Source organism: Alligator mississippiensis, chromosome 4, assembly GCF_030867095.1.
Source record: "Alligator mississippiensis isolate rAllMis1 chromosome 4, rAllMis1, whole genome shotgun sequence".
Taxonomy (NCBI): domain Eukaryota; kingdom Metazoa; phylum Chordata; order Crocodylia; family Alligatoridae; genus Alligator; species Alligator mississippiensis.
In genome coordinates, this window is record NC_081827.1 from 91338457 (window position 1) to 91358303 (window position 19847).

General features: G+C 43.2%; 1 protein-coding gene across 2 annotated transcripts in view; it reads right to left on the minus strand.

The window, feature by feature from the left end:
- LOC102570696 (solute carrier family 23 member 1) overlaps positions 1-19576 on the minus strand; it is a 50411-nt gene extending 30835 nt beyond the window's left edge. Inside the window, exons 1-4 of one of the 2 annotated variants that reach the window (XM_019480803.2) lie at positions 19458-19576; positions 15699-15778; positions 10904-11065; positions 7960-8117 (exon numbers count right to left, since the gene is read on the minus strand). In XM_019480803.2, the coding sequence (XP_019336348.1) occupies positions 7960-8117; positions 10904-11065; positions 15699-15752 (374 nt within the window). In that variant the 5' untranslated portion in view covers positions 15753-15778; positions 19458-19576. Of the gene's footprint in view, positions 1-7959; positions 8118-10903; positions 11066-15698; positions 16044-19457 lie in introns of those variants that run through there. The other variant, XM_014595017.3, reaches the window with a different exon arrangement.
- Positions 19577-19847: the final 271 nt, after the last annotated feature.

Sequence of the window (19847 nt, forward strand, 5' to 3'; positions counted from 1 at the left end):
TGAGGAGGAACAAGGGCAATGGGGGACTGCCTCCTGAGAAGCAGCAGCATTTCTGTGGTAGTGAAGTGTTTCACCTCCTTGCCCGGGCTGATCTGCCTTCAGCAGTGCTGGCAGGTAGCATACATGGGATCATCTGCCACCTCAAAATGATCCCACACTACACTACCCTCTGCTTCTGGGTTGAGGGTGGGGATCCTGCCCTATCCCCCTCCTCAGCAGGCAGAGGCACAACAATAGGAGGAGCTAGCCACCTGTTCCCACAACCTCCTCCAAAGTGCCTTCCAGAGAAGACCTGCCTCTAGAGGAGCTTTGAGGGGTGTGGAGCACAAACTCAGATTCCCCCTCGGTCCCCAGAATTTCAGGGGGGGTGGGAGTGGCAAGTGGCCAAACGCAAAGCTGGCAGTGGCATCATCGGTGGTTGGGGGGGGTGAGTGGGGGGGTGGCGAACAGCTGGACACAGAGGCCCCTTAGCTGTGGGGCCCCCTGCGCCCACAGGTTTTGCAGTATAGGATGGGCCAGCCCTGTTCATTGGTCCTTGCTAGGAGGTGCTCCTGCTATGCAAGTTGCAACAGGTTTTGGGAACATCTCAACATAGACAAGTCCTTTACTCCAGGCTGATTATAGCTGGGGCATTCACTACCCAACAGCTCAAGACCAACAGTCTGGACTCTCCCAAAAATATGTCCCTTACGTTACACATACAGTTAACTTCCTCAACCCTTGCCACTGGTTCAGCTTGATAATACTGATCAACAACATCCACACTTTCTCACTGGCTGCTACCCAAACAAAATTATTCCTCTGTAGCACACGTTAGCCAGCTACTTCCCTTTCACTGCAAAGACAGTGCTGTGACAGTGCCCTCACCTCCTCTGCTTTTATCTGAGGTAAGCTAGAAGGTGTTCATGGTGTTTCAGGTATCGAGTCTTGTGACTCTGCGTGAGGATAGGAAGGGCTGATTTGGGGGATTCTTTTGCCTGCAAACACAGAAGACCCACCTTGATGGCCCAGAAGGCCCCCTCCAGACCTACTTTCATAGGCTCGACATTTCAGTGGAGGTTGGGTGGCTTAGTTCCACCTGTCTACTTTTAAAATCTTAACCTCTACAATTTTTCCAAAGCCTCACAGCAAGTTGTGCTAGACCTGGGGTTGTCTCAAGAGAGCTCACACCAGACCCTTTTAAGATTCCAGTCTTAAGGACACATTTGTGAAGGGAATCAACAATACCCTGTTTTTAGCCAGCAGCTTTCATACCATATTCTGACAGAAAGCAGTGGGGGTTAATAATTAAGGAATTCATTTTGTGATATCTAGAGCTTCCTGGAAACAATGGTATGAGCCATATCCAGTAGCACAGGAAAGACAGATGCTGTGTAAATGTACAGTACTTTCTCTCCCTCTTATAAACTAGGTATTTCTACTATCATGCTTATTAAAACCATGTCAGATTTGTTCACTTTTTTCCTTTTTAAAAGTATTACAAAAAAATTGCCAGCAAGTTCTAACTTGAAGTAAACCATCCATGCAATCACCTACTCGTTGTTACTGTACTGAATGCACTTCAGAGAACTTTTCTGAAGGGGGTTCTACTTTATTTCTGAATTAATGATACATTCATAGCTCTCTGTTGCATTTGTTCACATGTCATGATGCCCTACAGCTAATTCATAGCTAGTTTTGATGTAGAAGGCCTAAGAACAAACTGTAATGCAGAGGCTGCTCTTGATAGACTCAGTATTGTTTGAAAGACAGAAGTTCAAAGGTTAAGAAAAATACTGTCATATTATGCTTATCATCAATTGTATAGCATCCAAGCATAGACTAGGTGTTTCACAACTGGGGCAGAGTCTTTGTCTCAAAAAGCTACTTTGTTTTTTCCTTTGTTGTTGTGATTAATTTTATTCGGGACCATCAAACTGGAAGAAACTTCCTGAACCACCAACTCAATTCCCCTGGAATCACAGGTAAATCACTTACCATGTCCTTTAGCTGTCCTGGTCATGTTTTTCCTTCTTTTTTTAAGAATACAGGTACTGTGTTTGCTATTTGCCAGTCATATATTACCAATCCCAACTAGATCGATCTACACCACAGAATTAAAAATACTTGCTTCTGGACATGTGATTCCACATGCTAGTTATTTCAGAGTTTTGAATCTGCTGGATTTGAGTATGTTAAACTCTGAGGTTTGTTCCCTCTCAGGTGTAGTAATTTCCAGTTCTGTGCTCTCTCTCATTAGACGTCCTGCCTGCCTCCATGTTCAATATCATCATTACTGTAAACTGAGGCACAGCATTCATTTAGTATGTGGGTCGTGCCTAGATTATCTACAATCTATAGCCTATTATCACTACACAGGAAACCCACTTCTGTTCTTATCTTTTTTTAATTGATATAGCTAAAAAAATTCCTTTAGCTATTGGTTTTAACATACTTCGCAAAAAGTTCTGCTTGGCTTTTGGCAATCCCCTTCAACCAAAAAAATACCAACTAGGACTCTTCACAGCAACTAAGCAACTACTAGCTCAAGGGTGACAAAGACAGGCCTCTCAGAAGCCAGACAGACCTATTTTGGGTGCATAAGGGCTAGTTTTCACTGGCATTTTTTTCTTGGAGGAGCCCTCAAGTTGGTAACTCTCTGGAACATCTGCTCCTAGATGTGCTGCTGCTGCTAAAGCAGCCTCAACTTGCAGCTGCTTCATACACATCACTTATCCCCAGTGCTCTTCCATCATATATTTTAATCTCTCTTCCATTTTCCTTTGCAAAAAGATATAAAGGAGAGATAGCAAAGCAATTCTGTTTCTAAAACCTCCTATGAGAAACAGCCTTTCCTCAGCTGTTCTCCATGGTAATCCACACACTGTGAAGTCTCTATACTTACTCTTTTCCTGGGTTTCATAAACTGTAGGAGAATAATTTCACCTCAATCCAGCTCTTCAAAGTTGGTTACTTCTGGGGCTCCCTCTCTACACCGCTCAGATTGCAGCTTAAACTCTCTTTCTAGTGAGAGGATCCCACCTCCCTTAGATGAACCTGACTCACTGACTCAGCAAAACCCACGTAATTGTTCACCAGGCTCACCTCCTCAACACTTGCTAAGGGCAGAGGGGAGCTTCAGGCCAACACTGATAGTATGATATATCCATCTAGACCAATGCCCTGTTTCTGACAGTAGCCAGTGTTTGATGCTTCAGATGGGGCTAAAGAAACCTGTAGTAGACAGTAATGGGGTAACCTGCCCACAAGGGAGGCATATCCTTAACCCCATTCATTTAGATGCCAGTTTGTGTTGATCCTTGAAATGATTTCATAGGTTTCATAGATATTAGGGCTGGAAGGGACCTCATAAAATTAATCAGCTCCAGCCCCCTGCCCAGGGGGCAGGAAGTCAGCTAGGGTCAAAGGATCCCAGGAAGATAAGCATCCAAATGTTTCTTGAAAGTGTCCAGGATAGGTGCTTGCAGCACCTCTAGGGGGAGTTTATTCCAGGCCTTGGGGTCTCGGGCAGTAAAGAAGTTTTTCCTTATGCCAAGCCTAAAATGGTCTTGCAGGAGTTTGTTTCCGCTGGACCTTATCATCCCCTGGGGTGCTCTGGTGAACAGGTATTCCCCCAGATCCTGATGCACACTCCTTATGTATTCACAGGCTTCATTTTTCTACATCTGTATCTGCAGTATAATGTGTTTTCTCTAAGGCACCGGTAATTAAATGCTTTTAAAAATGACTGGTTAAGAAAGCCTACTGCTGATAACCCTTGTCAATCAAAGAATATGCATGACTGAGACCAATTAACTCTCCCTGTTGTTTCTGGAATATTTACTCTTCAGACAAAACTCTTGCCAGGGTGCCCATTCATCCTTACAAGTAAGCTTTCAAATACATGCTTCCAGATGAAGTTCAATGTGAGACAGGTCCATGGAGAAGCTTGTGATTAGCTAGTTATTCACTTAATCAAAGGACCCACTGGGCTGATGAAAATCAGCTAAAGGATAATGTCTTAAATATTCTTGCTTAATGCCAAACAAAGGGGACCTGTTTCCCTTCTGTAGAATTCATTGTTCATATAAAACATAGTACTTGGATAATGTTGCTTCTTTTCCTTCTCACGTAATCCCAGATAAACTGGAAGTACAAAATTTAAGTACAAGAATATGCCCTCACAGCTGAAGTACATTGTGGGGGGTTTTTTCACTTGGATGGTGTCCCAAACTGCATTCAGTGCCACCTTGGTAACAAGTTGAGACAGTGCTGGCAACATGATTAGCAAGCCTTCACTAGCACTTAAACAAGTGCAGCTGAATCCATTGTTGATAAAGCTGGCAGAGGGCCTATTGCTCAGCTGATAAAAACTGGCATAGTTCCACTGAAGTCAGCAGAAGTAGGATGAATCAGGCCAACTGTTAAAATATCCCATGAAGTGCTAGGTGCAAACAACACTGAGGAACATGACGGTGCTTTCCCCTATCTTTTCCTCATACCTTGTTCATTCCAAGGGACAAAAATATACTGAAAAGTTCATGCAGAATTATGGTATCCAATCCTACCATCCAAAAACTTGTCAATCATGATCTTAAAGTTAAACTATTAAAGTTTTTAGACCTCTGAAGAGGGTATTTTGCCCATATTATGAAGTCTCTCTGCTCTATCCCCCTGCCCCCCCATTTCCTTTCTTTGTTTTTTCGAAAGTCTAATCTTGTAGCAAGTTCATCCCATAGCAAAGGGTTAATTCTTCTATGGTGGCTACTATAAGGAACACAGAGGCCTTGGCACAAGTGCCTCCATCTTGTATACTTCCTCAGTTGTATCATGATAAGGATTTACCTTATTGCTGTAAATGTGTAACTTGGGCCTTCTCTACACGTTACAGATATTACTCAATGACCTGGAGACCAACTACATATACAAAGTAGGCCTGTGCGAGTAGGCAGCTATTCGATCCGACTTCAGTTCCAGCCGCTTCAGATGCCAGTGATCTGATCCAGAGCTCTGGACTGGGAAAGCCTAATGAAGCCAGAGCTTCGATCTAGACATGCTGCTTTAGACACCAAAGCGTCCGAAGCTTCTCCGGATCCGAAGCATGGTCTGAAGCCTCGTACAGCCCTAATACAAAGTACTTATTACACAACAAAAAGCTCCACCCAGCTATTAAGTTAGACCTCGAAAATGTATATTAACTTTATAGCTGGTTGCTATTGAGGTTTAGTTTGCACATATAGCAGGGTCTCCCCTGTGGCTAGGAGCTCTGTCAGCTGTGGGTGCCCCTTGCCCAGCCAGGTCTGAGAGTTTTGCAACTGCTGGCAACCCTCAGCTCCAGCAATTGTAGACTCTGAGTCTAGCACCCCACAGCTGCCAAGTCCCAACGTCCCACAGCTGTGGACATTGGGTCCCTGCGGTGTGCCTCTAGGTGCCAGGAGCCAGCTGGGTCCTGGCAGCCATAGGTTGTAACTACAATCTCCCAGACCCAGGGCTACCTGAAACCCCTGGGGCAGGAAGATCACCACTGCACTGATCTCCCTGCTCTGGGAGTGTGTGGGGTGCCCCCCACAACTGGGAGCTGAGGTGGCTTCCAGCCATGAGAGCTTGCTTCTTGCCAGTTCAGGGGGATCCTGGGATTGGACTCCCCCTGCACCAGCTATAAGGCATGATGGGATCTAATGTGTGATTGCAATGCACATGTGGCATGGCAGGAGATGCAACTGTGTGAATTGTGCATTAGATCTCATCACGCCTTTACCTGCACATGTAGAGGGGCCTTAAATAACAAAAACTCTAGGTAAGCTTGTATAAAGACAGGCTTGCAAAACTAGTTTGAGTATAGTAACACAAACAAAGTAACTGAGACACATTATGGAAAGAAATGACACTAATTGTCAAGAGTCAAAACATAACTGATAACCTCTAAAAGACCATCCATGTTAAACAGTTGTTAAACAATTAATGCATCTGATCATAAATTCTTCACTCAGCTAGAGCAGGGTGGGTCTTCATGATCAATCCCTTTCATTAACATATACTTAAGCTGACCCAGAAATCCAGGACATCATCCTGGAAACCTGGGACACTGCCCTATCCCCCACACTCTCACAAGTCGATGGGGGCAGCAGGGCTGCATGCCGAGCAGCGTATCCATTCGCAAGGCACTCTGCACCAGTCCAGCTCCCAGCCAGACTGTGGCCCACATCCCTGCATTTCTGGGACACCCATTATAATTCCGAACAAGCAGCCAGGACCAGCCTCTGAAATCCAGGACTGTCCCAGCTCACCTGGGATATAGAGTCACCTTACATATACCTAATCAAACTGTAGATAGATGCATGTCACTAATGACCATATAGCTGTAATTCTAAACCTGGGGAAGACTGGAGAGGAATAATAGACCTAAGTTGTTGAGGGAAATTGAACAACTAACAAGAGCTCAGAGACCCTGGGATCTACCCCCATCCTCTCAGGTGTGAGTATGTTTTTGCATTGCCATCACCTGATCTGAATGTTAGTTAAAATTATGTTTAGCTTCCCAATAAAGTGATTCCCTTTATTCCTAGGTTAGAACTGAACTGAGGTAAATTCTATGTAGTATTGTAGCATCTCACACCACATTGCTAAGAAAGGAGGGTGCCAAAGTTTATCTTTCCATTGTCCATGCAGAGAACCATTTTAGGCACCTTTGTTCCATTGGCCTGTGGTAAAAGGAAGTCCAGGTCTGGGTCCTCCCAGAGGTCTAGTTATCAGGGGTCAAATGAGCTTCCTTAGATTAAATTATCATCTAACATACCAAGAAAGTTGGGATTCTCTCTCTCTCTCATGCCAAAGTAATCCATGTACAACACATCTGCAAGCCAGTCCTTCCTGTAAATGTTAGACAAAAACTGTTCTGCAGCATACCTGCAGTAGTCAGAGGACTGTGGGAAGATTTCTGGTGGATAAGCAACAGCAGATAAGAAAGCCATAAAGCATTTCATGACGTTAACAGTCAATCAATGATTTGATAATGCAATTAGATATAGCAGAAAATTAATACCTGAGCTGCTAGGGACTTGAAAGCAAATGAATATATGATTTTGCCCTTGAAGACCTTATGATCATTGTTTTGTGGAAAAACTAGATTATGGAGACAAGGGAAAACCCATCTCATGAGGAAAGCTTCTGGAAAAGGAAAAAAGCTCAAAAAGTCAAGAAAAAGAAAAGAGTTCTTGTCTAGATCACCCCCCCCCCCTTCTTAAACCTGAAAAAAGAAAAACAGGCAGGTTTCTCATGAGTGCTTTATTTTCTGGCTGGAGAAAGGTAATTGTCCACTATGCACATGCAAATCTTTCCTGTTTCTCTCACTATCAGCCCTTAAAATGCAATGGATCTCAGCAACACAGATCACCTATTCAAATTGTGCCAGGAAGCCCTGCAGAGTAAGTGAGAAGGAACCTCTGACAGTTCATACCAGAGCTCTCAGATAGTGCATTAATTGGTCTTATCATCTTCCCTACTTTTAAGGTTTTCCCAGGCTCAGTACTACTGCTTGGGCTTTGCTCAAATTGTCAGACCCAGATAAAAATGATCCTGTCTTGATATACATCAGAATTCAAGGGTAAGGATGAAACGGATATTGTTTACTGCAAAGCTTAACACAATCAGCTTCTAGCCAGATTGCATAATAGGCTTCATATGAGCCAAACATCCTAAAGGAAAGAAGCCTCAGTTACCTGTAGAGATAAAGGTCAGGTCAATTAATGCAAAGATATCTTCTACTCCCTAACAGCCTCATCCCAAGCCCACTGGCATCCACTGGAGATTTTCCATGGACTTTCATGTGCTCTGGAATATGCCTTACCAGCCAGGACTAACAAACAAATCTTATCCACCAAAATATACCACAGCTGATGTTAGAGAGCAGCTAGCAATTACCTCCCCCAAGCCACTCTTTAACCACCTTTGCATGTGTCCTGCTTCTTGGATTTTGCTTACCTGACTCCAAAGAAGACTTGAAGGAGTGTGCAAATCCCTGAGACAAAGAAGATGGTGCTGATTAGGTGGCTCTGGGTCAGAAGGTCATGCTGCAGGCAAAGCTCCTTGGACAGGATCAGAGGAATGGCTACAAGGCCACCAAGAGCTGTCAGGAAGTGCTAAGAACCACAGAGAAAAGAGTGGCATGAAACAGGGCTTGGGACCAGGCCAGCATCATTACTGTGCTGTTGAGGCAAGTCTAAAAGCAACTCATAGATCACAACTCAAGTGATGCTGGGAACATTAATTTGTGTTGACTTCAGTTTTTCTCTGAGAGTTCATTTTCTTGTGGGCATTATTTCAAAGCACCAGTCAAAGTTGTAATAATCCAGCCCAACCTCAAGCTTTTACATGCCCCACAAACCATAACTTTGTAGAAATGACAGTGCCCAGCTCCAAATGGCCAACAGCTGGGAACTAACTTCAGGGGCAAGGGAAAGCTCTGTCAGGGAGGAAGGAACGACAGCTGAGTATGGGTAAAATTGTCAGTGTCAATCCATTCCACTTTGTACTACGAAATCCTTCCCCCTGCACTTCCCCACTGCTGTGTATAGCCAGAAACCAGTTTGGGGGGGCGAGGGGAAATTAGCAAACCAGCTGTAAAAGGCTATTAAATAATGTCTGTCTTCTCATTCACAGTAATGGTGGTTTGACACCCAGTTTGCATAGATGCCCATAACTAAATGAGAGACAAAGTTGTTTAAAAAGAAAAAAAAGAGTATGTGTTTAAGAAAACCTAAATCACATATTTGGGCAACAACTTTCAATCAGCTATTAACACAAAAATAATCCTTACTATTCCACTTTTGTTTTAACTCTTAAGTTTTGTTGTGTCATTTATTCACCTTGGATAATGAAAACAGATTAGTCAAAATCATTTGTGTTCCTAGTCAATGTCACTCCCTAATTTTCACATGCTAGTACAATATGTTTTAACTTTGGGGCTACTAACAGAGAAGAAAATGCTTAAATCCTAAACAATTGCTTTCACTAGGTAGGGATTTTTTTAATTAATAAAGGATGGAAACTGTTAGGGTGACTATATTTGGATTTTTGGGGAGCACTGGATTTGCAGCTGAATAAAGGCATGACCTGTGGCCTAGCAGAGCTGCTGACCACAAGGCAGTAATAATAATATTACTTTATTATTAAAAGTAATATTGCAAGACACTTAGACAAACAGATTTTGCTTATGAATGCTTATGCTAAGCCAGCCATTTGCTTATGTCAAGTAACCATCTTAACTATGTCAACCATTTTCAAGTGAGTCTGTGCGAGTCTGCATGCTTGTGAATGAGGTGAAGCTTTAGGGATGTGGAAGATGGTACAACCTAGAACTGAAAAACAGACTGGAATGTGAAAAACAACATATAATTGGTAACAGAATCCAAAATGAACATATGCAAAAAGGTGAATGGTGATTGGTGAAGAAGCCTCCAGAAGCTTCCAGGTTTTGGTCAAAGTCCGCCCATTGACTGAAGAAATAAGTTCGTGGCCTTGGACATGTGCTTATGGCAAAAAGGCATGTAAATGAATGAAATGCGTAGGCAATTCCATGTTAATGAAGTAAACAGAGGTGGAGCTTAAAATAGGAGGAGAATGTGTGGAACAGAAGGAGGAATAGAGGTGGAATAAATGTTAATAAACATGAACCAAAGTGTATAAATGTGGAAAGAACTATTGTTCGTTGCAGCTTCCCAGTTTGTTGTTTTTTTGGGAGCTAGTCCGAAGCTGTCTCCATTCTGAGTAAAGTTGTTGGGAGCAATGTGTGCTGGTGTTTGCTCCCTGCTTGCTCTGGCTAATGAGTAACAGGATCCATGTGCAATTGAATCAGCGTCTCCCTAGTCGTTGGGCACCACGTGGAGTCAGGATGTAACAGAAACATTGCCAAGAATCATGGGTTTCATATGAACTTGGCTTTGCAGAGCTCAAATTTGAGCCTACTCTACCTGACAAGATAGCGTTAATGAAATAAACAAAGTACAAAATGTCCATCACATGCTCAAATCCATCCATAACTATCTTTCCATACAGACATCGTACCTTATAGTTTGCATGTATCATCACAACTGGATTTATTTAACATATACTGGGTGCATTCAGAGAAGCACGGGTGTGTGGTATACAGTGCTGCAGACTCATGTGCGGCACTGCACATCACATGCACTGCACATGCAAGCATTCCCTATGCTCCTAATTTGCGTCTTGACACCTGTGTCTTAAAAAAGTGGGGCAGTGCGCTACTGGAAACCGGAGTCTGGCCAGGTGGAGCCATGCTCTGGCTGCCAGCCAGACTCTGTGCTGCCGGATTGCTGCGGCTGCAGCCCCAGAGGCCCTCAGGACCCCAGATAAGGCTGCTAGAGCCAGCCCAGGTGCTGGCCCCAGCTACCCTTACCCCACTCAGGGCAATGCCCCATGCACCAGATTGCATGTGCACAGGCGTTTCCCAGGGACAAGCAGCAGCAGCACATATTGCCTCTGGGAAAATGCACTTTCCCAACTGTGGGAACATGCCCACAGTCATGTCAACTGAAAAAACTGCAGTTTCCTCCTTGTGCCATCTCTGCTTAGCCTTCTTTGTATTTGGGCTGCAGAAATCAAGCTGCCTTTAGACACTTCCCATAACTATTATGCAGGTACCATCTCACTGGTTGTCTATTACTATTGTATGGCTCTGGGACAGTATCTTCCTGCTTGTACTGCATAATCACAATGTAATTTATATATATCGAAAGGAAACAATCAGAAACCAGGAAACTTATTGGAGATGAGACATGGGACTTGATATCACCAGTTTCCAACTAGAGGTTAGAAGATGTCTAGTAAACATAAGCAATTTCCAATTCACATTTCACCCAATTCACATTTCATGCACTTCACTCTGCCACAATCTTCCACGTCTCACCTGAATGCCTAGAAGGATGCAGAGGTACCATGGTGGAACATCTGTGACACAATATGCTAGTTTGCTTCGGTCCTTTGCCTTGCCTTTCTTCTGTTCCTCTTTAATACTTTTCTCATTGGTGCCAAGTTCAGACAAGGTACAGTACTGGCTTCCCTCTTCAACCTGTAGGAAGCAGGAGAGAATATTCCTTAGTTAGGGCCTTGTTCAGAGTGTTGTTCCACAGCATGCTGACTGCAATGAGTGTTGTAGGTGTTCTGCATCTTGTAGGACCAGCAGGTCTTTAGATGCTAACATGGCTGGAGAAGAAAAAGCAAGGAATTTAAGGAGAGACTACAGAGGATTAGACAAATTCTTAGGGGCAAGGGGCAGCAAGCTATTGAGCACAGGAGTTAGGAAGACAGCCTCTGAACCAGAACTTTGTATACCTTAAATGATGGAAGCTACAAGTGAGAGAGGAACAGTGGGGAAAAAAAAGCCATGGTTATACCCAGTTCACTCTGCCTTTCAGCATTCACTCTCTGCTAATATGTAATATAGGACACTTAGCAAGATAAACCTATGGTCTAACCCAGTAAATGGCAATTCTTAGGTTCTTATGAGATTAAATACATTTCTTTAAAAATCTGTGACAATGGTCCATGTGCATGTGTGGAAGGACCCATAGAAACAGTCAGTGCTTTAGGGGCTAAGGTCATCCAGGTTGGCTCCCCGTTCTTCCTTTAACACGTCCCTTTTTAACTACACTTTGCATTTTACCCATCTTTATAGCTGAGAAAAGCTGCTCATGGTTCTGACCAAGGCAACCTACCACACACAGCGGGAGTAGGCTCTAGTGGTGATTCAAGAACCTTTAAGGCACTTTTCTCCCTATTTCCCAAACCTGCTCCATGACCAAGGTGGCTACAGGCAAGGTACTCTCTCTTTCCCTCTGCCACCGACACAGCAAGCCAGAAGTGACGTGCTAGCACGGAGTTCCATGTTGAAGCTATGCCTCCATGTCGTTGGGCAGTTGGGACAATTATTCTCCCTTATTTCTAAGTTTAAACCATTCCTGACATGGAAGAAAAGCTCAAGGAACATCCATGGCCAGAAGAAGGGTCATAGAATAGTTCACCTGCTCTTCCCAGCAAAATCCAGCAGACAAAAGTGATGGGTCTTGATGTGGGCCTTCTAAGTGTGAGGCCAGCAGGAGCTCTCAGTGGAAGCAGGAACTGTGAGGAGGGTCAGAGCAAGGTGTGGCGAGAGCCCCAGTGCCCCGGGGCTTCTGCAACTTGAGCTGTATTTTCTAAAACAGCCCCTCAGAAAGACCACCTTGTAACCCACCCCCACTGCACCCTGCACCAGCCCCGGGCTCGCCTGTTGGAGCTGTTCCACAGCAGCAGCAGCTGTGGCCCCCCCCACTTGCCATGCCGGCCAGCGTTTGCCACCACCACCTCTGGGCTGCCCAGCACGTGAGCTCCAGGCAGGCAGCAGCAGCAGCCAACACTGCCTAGCACAGCAAACAGTGGGGTTGCAGCTGCTGCAGAGCAGCCCCGACAGGCAAGCCCAGAGCTGGTGCAGGGCCCAGGCTGGCAGCGGGGGCGGCTTACAAGCTGGTGCGGAGCGCGGGGGTGGGGGAAAAGCAGCCCCTCCCCTGCCCCGTGGCTGGTGCCTCGCACTGCAGCCACTCACAGACTACCTGGGACTGCCTGTGTCTGCTCCAGACATCCCCGCAGTCTGCAAGTGGCTGCAGCAGGGAGCACTGGCCATGGGGTGGGGGAGGGACTGCTTCCCCCCCCCCCTGTGCTCCACACCAGCTCCTTCCCTGCCCTTCCCCAGCCCCCTTACCTGAGTTTCCGGCACAGTGCAGCCATGTGCTCCCAGGCAGCGCCCGGGGGGGGGGGGGCAGGTGGGCCCTGCTGTTGTGGGAGCCCGCTGGGCTTCCCCTGGGTCCTACTGCCCCTGGTTCCTGTCATTTTTGACAGGAACCAAAGCAGAGAAATATTAATTTTCAAAAATTTTTAGGGGCCCTGTGGGCTAGATATAATGGCCTTGTGGGCCGTATTTTGCCCACCCCTGCTCTAGCCTATGGAAAGTAAAGGTAAACCAGTGTAGCTTAGCTCTCAATGAAAGTGGGGGAAATTACCATAGGTTAGTTCCCATATGAAAGCAGTTATCACAAAACAGCAAACATGTAATAAAGGCCTTCCTACTTTTCCCTTATGTTAACTTGTCCAGATATCCATACCCTGAAGCAGTACATTTCCCTATTGACTTCTTAACCTAGTGTCCACTCTCCATACTCTACCCACTCCATGTAGCTGCTCTAGAGAAGCTAACACATAATGTCCTTCCCCAGTCAGGCAATTACTGAAGCACATCTTTAAAAGCACCAACCCAGATATTTAACTTGTTCTTCCATTTCACTGATGCTTAAAGGCATTTAAGTGCCTAGTAAAATTGTACATTTTATTGAACTGACTTTTATGATCCATGGACAATATCACAGCAGCAGATACTGTAATAAGAAAAAAAGGGAATGAAAAATAAAGGCAAATTTCAACTTAAAAAAAATCAAATAGGCTAATAATGCATAATAATTTGGAGAATATGCACATTAGCATCATTTGTATAAAACAGTCATATTTCTAGGCCTTCATCCTTAATGGTTAAGCCGGTCTCCACTAGGTGCAAAATCCCATCTAAATGCATGTGGTTTAAAGTGTATTAGCTGACACATTTTAAAATACAGGCTGAAAAATGCCTACCTACGCATTTATAGGATAGATAAATATAAGTTGATTCAAACTACCAGTAACAGCTAGGACATGAATTTAGAGCACAAGAGCTCTTCCTCAATAACTCCACAAGTCAACATTCCATAGACACTCCAGAATGAAAGTGCTTAATTCACGGATGAAGTGAAAGCATAACAAAGTATTTAAGAGAGTCCCCACAAGGAATTATTCAGGAATAGCTATTTCTGAATAGCCCCAAGTGTTGGTAAAACCCTCAGCTAGATGGACAGAAATAAGCTCATTTCCTTCTTGACAGGAAAGGAAGCTTATTCCTTTTCTTCTTAGGTAATTAACACAGTGAGTGTACTACTGACAATTTCACATGATCATCACATGAAACCCTGATACCCGAGCCTCCGCAGGAACCTGGCAAGTGAGTGAGCAGGGAACACTGTCAACTAGAATCACACTCATTGGGAGAAGGAACAAGCAGAGATCTCTTTAGCAGGACAGCCCTTCAGCCCCACCACCCCGCAGCAAGGGATACAAGCAGGGATAGCTCCATGATATTGTCTGGTTGCCTGCTGCAGGAGATTCAGCTCTACAGCATTACAATTATTGGCCACATCAGTCTGGCAGGCTTGTATGTCCATGTTGACCACTGTGCCTGCCTGGTTCTCAGGGCAAAATTAATAGAAGGCTCTTCACAGAATAAAACACAGACTGTCGAGGATTAAAAGAAGGAACGATTCAAACTTCATGGAAGTTAGAAGCTTGCACTGACCTGGGGTTGGGGTATACTGAACCAGAGCATATTATCATCATTATTATTATAGCTGTTGTTTTGTTGTTGCTGCTGCTGCTTTATATTATATTAATTACTACATTATATTAAATATAATAAGCTATTATTAAATATAATCTGTAAATAAGAGAATGGTAACATTATTATAATGCTTATATTTGGTGACATAATATAATACGTGTATTGCATAACAATGATTACAATTATATTAACAATAATAATGATAAAGATAAGACTCACAAAGCTCTTGGGTCAGAGGCAATATCTTTTATTAGACCAACTAAATAGTAGCAAAAAAAATCCTTATAGAATTTTTCATAGGTAAGACTCAGCATTTCTATAACCAATTTCCCTATGACGCTCTGAGAGCTCCTTACAAGCATCAGCACATTTATCCTCCCACACTCCTGGGAGATGGTGATAGATGAGGAAACTGAGGCCCCAAGAGCTGAATTATTTTACCAAGGTCCAACAAGCAATTGGTGGCAGAGCACAGAACAGACTCCAGATGTCCATTCCCTAATCCCTTCTACTCAGGATATGAGCAGCTCCTCTTGACTGTATCCTCCTGGGGAGAACAAAGCTTCAGTCCCCTTCATCTTGGCACTGTGGTTTATCCATAGGATGATCCCTCTTCACCATCCTATTATGTCCAAATAGGATGGACACAGCACTGATGGACACCTCAAAAGGTATGCACTTCATATGGTTTTCTAGTGCACTTGGTATCCAACTGCAAATTCCAGCTCATCCCAAAATCTTTGTTTCTACCCTTCTGTTAAATTCACCTCTTTAGAAATATGGTAGATTAAAAACAGCTTCCCTTATTTGCTAGCTTTGATTTTACCAGCCTTTTATCATCACATAAAACCTCCAAGCCCAGGGGACACAAAAACAAGCAGCAGAAAGTGTTATTCCTTTTTAAATTAAGAAATACATTTAAGAGAATGTGGTTATATCCATCTGTCCCTATCTTTCCTCTCTGTAATTTATAACATATAAGAAAGAACTAACGAGCAGCAAAGTTGCCTTTAGATTGCTACTGTACTCACAGCAAGATTTAAAGATTCATTTATCAGACTCTGGTCTGAAAAGGATCCAGGAAAGTTCGCTCTCTCACTCTTGCACTCTCAGACAGACACCCTCTCTCATTCACCACTTCTCTCCCTCTTTGGTCTACTTCTCCCACCCTTCCCCTGCCAGTTCATCTTCCCTTTCCAGAACTCAAACATATGATATGCAAGCACTGCCCTTCTTAAAGCAGCAAACTCACCGTGAAGCCAGGGTTGTCTAGTCCGTTGAGCTCTTTGCCTGAGGAGTGTGTCATTTCTTCAAATGTTCTTCAGTGTCTGACTTTAAAAAAGAAAGAAAAAAGTGGAAGAAATCTTTCAAAATAACCTCATGCCTTAATAAATAAAATCCTAAACAGATTGGATCAGAAACCCAATTGATTCCAGGAGCTCAGACTCAACACTGGCTTCTCACGTGAAGGCTATCATAGAGGAGTTTCCTTCACTTGGATTAAATAAGTCATTCCCTTTCTCCAACTGATGAGAAAATCAGTGCTTGAACCATTCAAGGAAGCAGCCCTTCCCTGGACAGAATGAATCAGTAACTGATGCCAAATATCCCTCCTTGCTAGTTACAGAATACCGATGTGGTAAAGCAAATGCAGGTTGGAAACATGTTGCTTCATTACTGATTCAGTTCATATTACTATTGTTAACATGGGTTGGGCTGTATGAACACCATCTTGTTATTCTCTCATAAACTCAATTTGTATGCAAGTTCTTCTTTGCTATGCAAATTAGGGCAGAGTAAATCATTGTATTTGGGCTCAGTGACAGAGCCAGTCACTTTATATGGGAAGCTTCTTGCAAAACAAAAAGAACACAGGAATTAATCCTATTTAAGGCTGTAACCAATACCTGACACAGTAGAGGAAGATGAAAAAAATCCATCACGCTCTTAGCGCATGATGGGCACAGCCCTTTACCTGGAAGGGATTTCTGACTGTTGGCATAATCAGCTTATGCTCAGAAGCAAACTATTTGGTTACCTTAGCCTAATAAACACACATATACATACGTATATTACAGTCACAAAACAGTCAATCTCTTTCAATTCTAAAATTTAACTCAGTTGCTTCTGAAGGCCGAGAAATACAGAGATTGGACTGATGTGGCACAAAGCTGCTCTCCAGTCCCAAAGCAAGGACCTACTGTATTGAAAACTGCCTTGCTTTCATGTTATGAAACAGAAATTAAAAACAGAGGTTTTTTTACCCCACACCCTTCACTGTCTTGCATATCCACTCACTTCTCCCCAGATTAAACAATCCCATGATTACATTTCAAAAGTGGTTACTGACACTTAACCAGCTGGAGACCCTCTTGAGCTGATTTGTAGAGGTGCTAAGCAAGCATCCATGCTTTCCTCCTGTTTACTTCAGATGGAGCTGTGGGTATCCAGACATCCAAATTCCAAGGCAACAGAATCATTTGTGAAAATGCTGGCTCTAGTCTGTATCCTCCTTGCATGGGAATTGTGCTTCTTTATCCAAAGATGTTACCATTTGCAGTTACAGCTACTCTAATATAGATCCAAGGCCACCAAATCTAAAATATGGACCACTCCAAGGCCACCCTAAATGACCATCCTTTCTTCATTCAAATCCTTCAAAAATGCATCCTTCAAGAAACCTACTAATGATAGACCATCTTAGAAAATATGTATATGATGGTGGGGGGAGGTAAGGGAAATCTACCACTTCTGAGGTTTGTCCATCTCTTAGTCATCTAGCATTCTCTGGGACTTGACCCATGTCACCTACTTAGTTTTTCATGTGACATGAGATCCATTAATATCAGCTCCATTGATAATACCAATAAGGATGCATCATTGTGAATTTATGAGAATAGGATACTATATTTTTATTCTTATATTTAAAACACATCCACCCTCACCTATTGTTTTCGTTTGTTAGTATGTTTTAACTGTCCCTGTTCCCTATCGTCTATTTACCTTAAGTCTCTACTATTGACCTATTCCTACTACAAGAGCAGCCAGTAATTATGATCCCATATTTGTTATCGCTCAAAAATTTTCTTTACTCTCGACGAGACTTTACTCTTTCCCCACTCTTGTTAGTATTGTTATCAGGGCTCTAATCAAGAAATCTCTGGCCTCTTGGTTTCAGCCCTATTTATCCAATGACTGTGCCTCAGGATCTCTTACACTCATCACAACTGTTTCTTCACATGACATTTGGACTCTGATTAGCCAACGTTCCTTTTTTATGTTGGTAATATAATCTTGCATAATGTCCCCAAGGCATATACATCATTTCACCAGCTCGATCACTAAGTCATCTCTTCTCACTCTCCATAAGATCATTATTAAGCAAATAAGGACGGGGGAAAATTATTATTTTACATATTTTTTTTGTGATAAATTACAATTAGAATTGGGCAGAAACAGTTTTCCCATCCCCAGGGACTTTGGGAAGTTTCAACAACATTTCCAGAACAAAACCCAATATCTACTGAAATTTTTCCCAAAAACAGAGAGTCCAGAATAACCAACAGCAGTGTGGTCAGGACACTCTCTGAGGATGTGATGGATCTAGTTCAAGTCCTCTTTTGAATCAGAGAGTACTCTAGACATCAGGCAATTGGTTATCCCAGGAGACAGCCTTCTCTCTCTAGTCAGAAATTCAATACCCTAGCTGAGAAATCTTTCCCAATGAAACCTTTATCACAAATAGTACATTCTTGTAAAATATTTTGGTTTTGATGAATTAGCATTTTCTGTTGAAAAAAATCATAAAAAACTCTCAACCAGTCTTAATCACGTCATCCAGAGCTATGCTTGTCACTTGTGATAGGACAGATAAGTTAAATAGTACTGTTTCTGTTCCATAATTTCATAGGCACACAAGCACTTGCAATATGTGTATTTTTGCCTGACCCTTTTACATCTGATTTCTTCAAAAATTCATTTGGAAATTTGCTTCCAGCAAATGGCAAAGTTGGATTGCATGAATGATCAGAGACACCCAAAAGGAGAGTGGATACAGTCACACCACATTCACCTGAATAGTCAATAAGCAGAGGTTTTAGAATGTCTGGCCCACAGTTAGCTCTTTTATTATGGTAATACTTATGTACCTCCCTGAGATCGACACCCAAGTGTGCTAAGCACTTTAGAAATATACAGTGAGAGCCCAAACAAAGTCCTAAGAAGCTTAGAGCCTGAACAGAGAAAGCATTTTATCCTCATGTGCAGACAGAAGCTGTGGCATAAAGATTAAGTAATTTGCCCAAGGTTACAAAGAAAATCTGTGCTCAAGCAAGGAAATAAACCCTGAGTCTCTGAATTCTAATCCAATGCCTTCATCACAAGGACATCCTTCCCCTCAGCTGCCCTCCAGGCCTGGACACAGTCTGAGGAGTAATGAACCATTTTTTTCAAAAGAACAAAAGCCTGCTGCCATTAAGGTCAATTAATATATTTATCTGTTTCCCTACTGTCACTTTTTCCAGGAAACAATTCTTGCCACATAATACTGCACAATCTCAAAGATGAGAGACATTGCAGTGGCTAGGCCTAGGTGCAATAGGCAGGCACTTCATAGGTTTCCCCTCTTTAATTCAGTGAATACACTTGACTTGAAGTTATAACTTGTGCTCTAGCTCACTGCTCCAGCTCAGGAGGGAGTTAAGGCACATCTGCTATTCCAGTTGTGGGACCCTTCCTAATGTCCCCAGGCTGATCAGCATGCCTCCATCCACATTGGCAGCACTACTTAAATCCTGGGTACCTAACTGCCTGTGATAATTACTCTTCCATCTCCACTCCAGATCTGAACATCTCCATCCCAAATGCTGTTCCTCATTCTCATCCCCTGTACTAGAAGCTCACCAGGCTCCATGCTGTGGTGGGGTTGATCTGTGCAGTGAACTGAAATCAAATCTGTGCAGGAAGCAAAGCACTGAGTAACCTTTCATCACTATCACCGATGCTCAGGTACCTGAGTTCCTTTGACAAGTGTCCTTCAGAAGCTCCTGTTCTTGCAAGGTGGAAAAAGAAGTGTTTGCTTTCCTCCAGGGTTGTGCTTTTTGACGTCTTGGAAACTGCTTTAGGCTGGAGCACAAGTATGAACTGTTGAGCTGCCAGGCTTACCTCAGTGTTTCAGTAATGAGACTGGTATGTGGGTGTGGATGGTGCTGAGAGTAAAAAGTGATCAAAGATAAATGAGGGTTTGTAATTAGTTTCATTTGGGATGGGCTGCTGGAGAGCTCTCTCTGCTTAGACATCCAAAAAGGAAGACAGGCTGTCCTACTTTCTTAGGAAAACAATTGTTAGGTGTTAAGTGAGTTTTCAGCTGCGGGGGAGAAGTTCAGTCACTAGAGCAGGAGAT